Genomic DNA, 6505 nt, shown 5'->3' on the forward strand with positions numbered 1-6505 from the left:
GGCTTCAGCTTCATTTATTTTGCGTAAGTCGAGGCACAGTAACATGAAATCGTTTTGTAAGCCGGGGTTAAAATGAACTCGAAGCCAAAAAAAAACTAGTTTTCTGGCTTCACCGGCTTTGGCTTCACCGATGAAGCTGTTTTGGATGAGCCATGCAAAAGGCCTTTACTCTCACTCGCTCAACTCACGCTCGGCTCGGAGCACTTGTTATTTACCTTGCGAGTGTGTGTCGTACTGTCGTGGTGCAGAGCGCAGGCAGCTTCGGCTTGTGTTTGCATGGTTGCTCACTTGCTCTCACAGTCTCACTTGGCCGCATTATATTTTGGATGAGTGAAAGTACGCTTAGGTGGATGCAGTAGCATGGGAAAAAAAAGGAGTGTTTTTTTTAGTATTGTTTGATTGGTTGTTGAGACGCATACAATAACATTATATAGTATCTTGTATATTAATTATATATACACACACACACGAGTGGATACACGCAAAAGGTTTGTGCGTCTTTGTATTAAGGGCGCGTTTAGATGCAAATTTTTTTGGGTTTTGGCTACTGTAGCACTTTCATTTGTATTTGGTAATTAGTGTCTAATTATGGACTAATTAGGTTCGAAAGTTTTGTCTCGCGATTTCTCACCCAACTGTGCAATTAGTTTTTTTTCGTCTACATTTAGTACTCCATACATGTGCCGCAAGATTCGATGTGATGGGTACTGCGCAAAAAATTTTGGGAACTAAACATGCCCTAAGATAGAAAAGAATTTGATTACTGGACAGACATGAAAAGATTTTAAACACAGCCTCGTCCCACCCAAGTCCGATCGGTTTAGCCCTTTTGCTAATAATTAGCATGCTTAATTTATTAGCAGATCTGTTTGAATCCATTAGCATTAACTTTGGCTGCTGCTACCTCCATTCTATTTTATAATACGTACACGTATACCAAGATTCAAACTTCAAAATCTTTGACTAGTAATTTCTAATTATCATAATATAAACTTAATATAGTTAGATTTGTAATTAAATCTACTATTCAATTACCATAAGTTTATAAGTACAAATAATATAATATAAAATAAATAAACGGCCAAATTGTAATTTAAAAGACCGTGTCATATCAAGTTGTGCCCTATAAAAAAGAATCGAGGGAGTAATTTTTAATGCTAAATAGACCCGAACTTATTTCTACATTCATTTAAACATGGATTACACGAATCCACTTAAGCTCTGTTTTGGCAGCCAGGGAGCTACGACGCTTAGACCGAACGTCACGGATTATATATCGGCGAGGGAAGGGAGTAGCATGGACGCAAAGGATCTCATGAGATCGAGTGCACCATCTAGCCTTTGTCTTCATGCTGAAACGGGCAATGGCAGATTCGATCCATGGAAACGCCGGTTGGTGAAAGTGATTATCCTTTGGCGTGTTGGCCACTCTAAGCAACCAGATTTGCCCCCAGCGGGTGAAGACATGTAAGTCTATCCCGACCTACTAAGGCCCCGTTTAGATCCAAAAAATTTTGGATTTTGGCTCACTGTAGCATTTCGTTTGTATTTGGTAATTAGTGTCTAATTATGGACTAATTAGGTTCAAAAGTTTCGTCTCGTAATTTCTCGACCAACTGTGTAATTAGTTTTTTTTTCGTCTACATTTAGTACTCCATGCATGTGCCGCAAGATTCGATGTGACGGGTACTGCGCAAAATTTTTTGGAATCTAAACGGGGCCTAAGTTGAAACTACTACTCCCTCCCTCTATATCTAGTAAAAATGAGTCAAATATATAATAAAATTAGTAAGCTAATCTGTGCAAATAGTATGGGTAGCTAGCTTTTCTTGCTATAATATTTGGGTTTTTCTTACTTGAAAATATTTTATAATAATTTTGTTTGTTTGTTTGATTGCATCAATTCTTTTCCGTGAGCCCTGTTGTATCTATCTATTGGTACACACTCTCTCCATAGTCGTCTCTCATCTTTCTTTTCTTCCCGCTCCAATCAATTGGTTGTGCAATTTTGGTCGATGCCAAATTAGGTAGTTTTCAGTTTTGTTTTGATGAGCTCTAATACTCAAAGAAACCACAATCCAAGTCACTCAGAAGTTGTTCAATTCCCGGGTCATCTTCTAGATTTAACTTTTGGACTATCTTGTACATTTGATTGCGCCTAGTTCATAGTTGCATTTCCCCCCTAAAACATAGCTAGATCCATCACAATGCTGCTCATGTTTATTGGAGCAACTACTGCCACAAGCAGCCGCTGATGAGCCCTTTCATCGCCCCAACACCATCAATGCCCCAAGCCTTCTCAAAAGAAGCCGTGGAGCCATCACTGGTGATCTGCCCCATGCCACTCTGTTGCATTGTTGTCGGACATCATGTGATCATATTTAATTTGTTTCTGTTTGTGATAGATTCTTGCAAATGAAAAGTCCCAAAGATGAATGATGAGTTAGCTCGTAAGTTTCTCACGCATGCGCACCGAGGAATCAATGAACCAGTTTCATGTAAAATATCAAATGTAGATATGTTTTTAGTGATTTGATTAGAAGGGCACCAGCAATAGGTGACTCATAAACTAGCTCTAAAACATTTTTTCACATTTTAATAAAAGAGAGAGAGAGAAACTAGCTCTTGAATAAGAGCTAGGCTCATACACATATTTCGAGAACATGTGAGAGTATCATATGAGCCTAATCACACAATGAGCCATTGCTAAAAGCTAACACTATTGGAAAGATTGGCTTAGAGCTAGTAACCGACTCTTACTGTTGTGGATGCCCTAATACTGGCTGACGAAACTTGTTCCTCTTCTAGGCCACTACCTTGATAGGCGTCAGATGTAAACCACAATCATTGAATCGACATATTGTATTTGGTTGTTTCTCCTTTATCAACATCAATCGTGATGCAAAACTTCTCGACTAGAAAGATGGGGACAGAGTAACTCGACGAGCGGACATGTTGAGATGGCAAGGCGTAGAACACAGTGAATGGAGGAGAGAAGGGTGAGGAAGTGGCATGGGCATTTGAAGTGCTTCAAATATGTTTTCTAGGTGTGCCAAGATATTAGTGTCCGACTTAGATAGCTCTTGTACATGCGTGCAATCTTTATGTCATGAGAGCACACCGATTCTCTCTTCTTGCAATTTGCTTCTAATCATTGTTCCACCTACCGAAGCTGAATTTGCATTTCTGAATGTCCTATCTCAAGACAAGTCGTGCGGACGATGGTTGCTAGGTTGAAAAGCTAGTGTTCCGACTCTACATTTTTTTTAATATGGACAATGGCAGAATAGAGAGTTCTATTTTTTTTTTATTTTGAGGTTTCTATTTTAGACAATAGCTAAATCATGAATTTTGTCCTTTTTTTTTGGCTAATCTCTTAGAGTTGCTCTTACCTTTACTAATCAAGTTTTATCTGAACTCTTTATTTAGGTATTTTCTTATAAGTTCCTTTTAACACCGTGATTATGTAATTGTTATTTAAGGAAAATCTACGCTATCAAATTTATATCTCCAAACTAAATTTTGAGGTTCCGTATCGGTGGTGAAAGTTTCAAAAGATTCCATACAAGTACTACTGTTACTTTTTTTTTTAGGAAAGTAGTACTATCCTACGCCATAAGCCGTACTTTTTCAGCCAATAAATAGTATTTTTCTCTCACAACAACAAATCATCCAACAGTACTTTCAGCCATGGCTTATGGTTTAGCCGGGCCGGCCAAAAAAGAAATTTAAGCTCTGTTTGTGACAGCCGAATCCACCAACAGCATACATGGAACTGAACTGCTGGCCCAACAAAGCCCTCTCGGCCTTGGGTCCTGCCTCATGGAAGGCCATGTTTCAGAGGATGTTTGGACTAGATCAAGGAGTTCAGGGCAGCCAAGAATCAGTAACCCCTGCTCGCGTCAGATGTGGGTGCATGCAGTTTGCAATGCATAGCCATGGCACCTTCACGCGTTGTACTGTGTGTGTGGCGTGACCAGGACACGAAGCGTGTCCCACTTCACCTTGCTCCCCTACACTGTTCGCCCTGCCCAGTTTGGCGTGACCAGGACACGAAGCATGCACGTTCCATCACGCAGTCCCAGCACGGTGCATGTCATGCCTTTGCCGTTTGCAATCCTCGTCATCAGAAGCAAACCCATGCAAGCTACCATCACTGTGTCCTCCATATATAGATCAACCACGCTGAGCAAGCTGATCATCAGAAGAAGCACCAGCAAGGCAACATGTCCCAGCACGGCGGCCTCGGCGACACGGCCCGGCGGTGGCGCGAGCTCCACGGCGGCGGCGGCGACGGCGGCTGGGCTGGGCTGCTGGACCCGCTGGACCTGGACCTGCGCCGCACCGTGCTCCGGTACGGCGAGATGGCGCAGGCGACCTACGACGCCTTCAACCGCGAGCGGGCGTCGCCGCACGCGGGGCTGTCCCGCTTCGCCATGGCGCGCTTCTTCGACCGGGTGCGGCTGCTGGCGCACGCCGCCGCGTACCGGGTGACCAGGTTCCTGTACGCCACGTCGTCGGTGGCCGTGCCGGAGGCGTTCATCCTCAGGTCCGTGTCCAGGTCGCGCCGGTGCAGGGAGTCCAACTGGATCGGCTACGTCGCGGTGGCCACCGACGAAGGGAAGGCCGCGCTGGGCCGCCGCGACGTCGTCGTCGTGTGGCGCGGCACCATGCAGAAGCTGGAGTGGGCCGACGACCTCGAGTTCCCCATGGTACCGACCAGAGGCCTCCTCGGGGACGGCCAAGCCTGCGACACCATGGTGCACCGTGGATGGCTGTCCATGTACACCTCCACCGACCCGGCGTCCAGCCACAACCAGGACAGCGCACGGCATCAGGCGCTGAGCGAGGTGCGGAGACTGGTGGACACTTACAGGGACGAGGAGCTCAGCATCACCGTGACGGGCCACAGCCTCGGCGCGGCGCTCGCCACGCTCAACGCGTTTGACATCGCCGCCAACGGCTACAACGTGGCGACGGCGGGCGCGGCCGCCTTCCCGGTGACCGCGTTCGCGTTCGCCAGCCCGCGCGTCGGCGGCGGCGGCTTCAAGAAGCGGTTCGACGCCGTCCCGGGGCTGCGGCTCCTCCGCGTCCGCAACGCCCGCGACGTCGTGCCCAAGTACCCGATCGTGTTCTACCACGACGTCGGCGCGGAGCTCGCGATCGACACGGGGGAGTCGCCGTACCTGAAGAGCCCCGGGCGCGAGCAGACCTGGCACAACCTCGAGGTGTACCTGCACGGCGTGTCGGGCACGCGGGGCGCGCGCGGTGGGTTCGAGCTCGCCGTGGCGCGGGACGTGGCGTTGGTGAACAAGTTGTACGACGCGCTGCGGGACGACTATGGGGTACCGCCCGGGTGGTGGGTGCCGCTGAACAGGGGCATGGTGGAGGGCGCCGACGGGCGCTGGAGCTTGATGGATTGCGAGGAGGACGAGGATGATGAGTAGACGGCGAAGGGATGGAACGAACTCTTGCCATGCAGGCAGCTTTGTGTGGAAAGGACAAAACCCATACAATCGATTGACAAGTAGTCATTTGGTTATGCATGGGGAATTGGGGATGTTCCCTATATCTATGTCACCTAAGCAACTAAAAAATGATTTATGTCGCTAATTATATATGTTTAACACTTCACGATTCCTATCTATCAGGCGACTGAGTTTTTAGTACTGTTCAGCGATGCAGCTCTGCTGCTTGCTTCCTGCTTTCGCCCAACCTGCAGACCACAGGCGCTGAGGTGCATAGACCAGTGGGCGAGCGGAGCGGCCCCGTGTCCTGCGGTGGAGCCTCACCTTGCTGCATTAGACTGCCCCATCGGTGGTTAATGACCTTGCAGCAGCTACGCTAGAGATTGAAGGCGATGATCCAGCCATTCAATTAAATCCAACGACTGTAAAGCGTCGCCTGAGAGCCTGGCTACTTTTCAGGCACCTGTAAATTAACATCTCCCCCCTTACTACTTAATGAACCATTTTTTCCCTTTCAAAGTATAGAACATTTTTCACTTCATGACTCCTTTGCAGTTGAACATTTTTTTTTGACCTAGAACGGCTGTATGTTCTAGCAAAAGATGTTCCATGAAGAGAATAAAAAATATTTGGGAGTCGCTCAGGTGCCTGCTGACAGTCCCATAGAGGCTTTGCATGATCTTTATGATTGCTTATATATGCACTTATGTCGAACACCTTTTGTGTTTTGATTTTCAGTCATAGTCTCATACTTAATCTTTTTTTTTTCACGAACGTGCGCCGTAGCGTAAGTATTTCATAAAGGGGCCATTTGGACTCCTTCATTTAGGAGGAATTAGAATCTACTTAATGAATTAGGCTATTTAGCTTTAAATTGAGATTCCACAACTTTCCAAAGTTCACATATAAGTCTATCTCAAATTCATAGGATTGGGGATGTAAATTGATTTTATAGATCACCATGTTATGTTTCTACTCTGCAACTTATAGCACGCTCTTCAACTCGCTTTTCTACAGTAGAAATACAACATATAAGC

The 6505-nt window shown here is 46.3% G+C and overlaps 1 protein-coding gene across 1 annotated transcript; it reads left to right on the plus strand.

The window, feature by feature from the left end:
- Nucleotides 1-4220: 4220 nt before the first annotated feature.
- LOC136516818 (phospholipase A1-II 6-like) lies at nucleotides 4221-5645 on the plus strand. The gene has a single exon (XM_066510307.1). The coding sequence runs from the start codon at nucleotides 4227-4229 to the stop codon at nucleotides 5445-5447; it is 1221 nt and encodes a 406-aa protein (XP_066366404.1). The 5' UTR covers nucleotides 4221-4226; the 3' UTR covers nucleotides 5448-5645.
- Nucleotides 5646-6505: the final 860 nt, after the last annotated feature.

The sequence above is a fragment of the Miscanthus floridulus genome, chromosome 17, assembly GCF_019320115.1.
Source record: "Miscanthus floridulus cultivar M001 chromosome 17, ASM1932011v1, whole genome shotgun sequence".
NCBI classification, from domain to species: Eukaryota; Viridiplantae; Streptophyta; class Magnoliopsida; order Poales; family Poaceae; genus Miscanthus; species Miscanthus floridulus.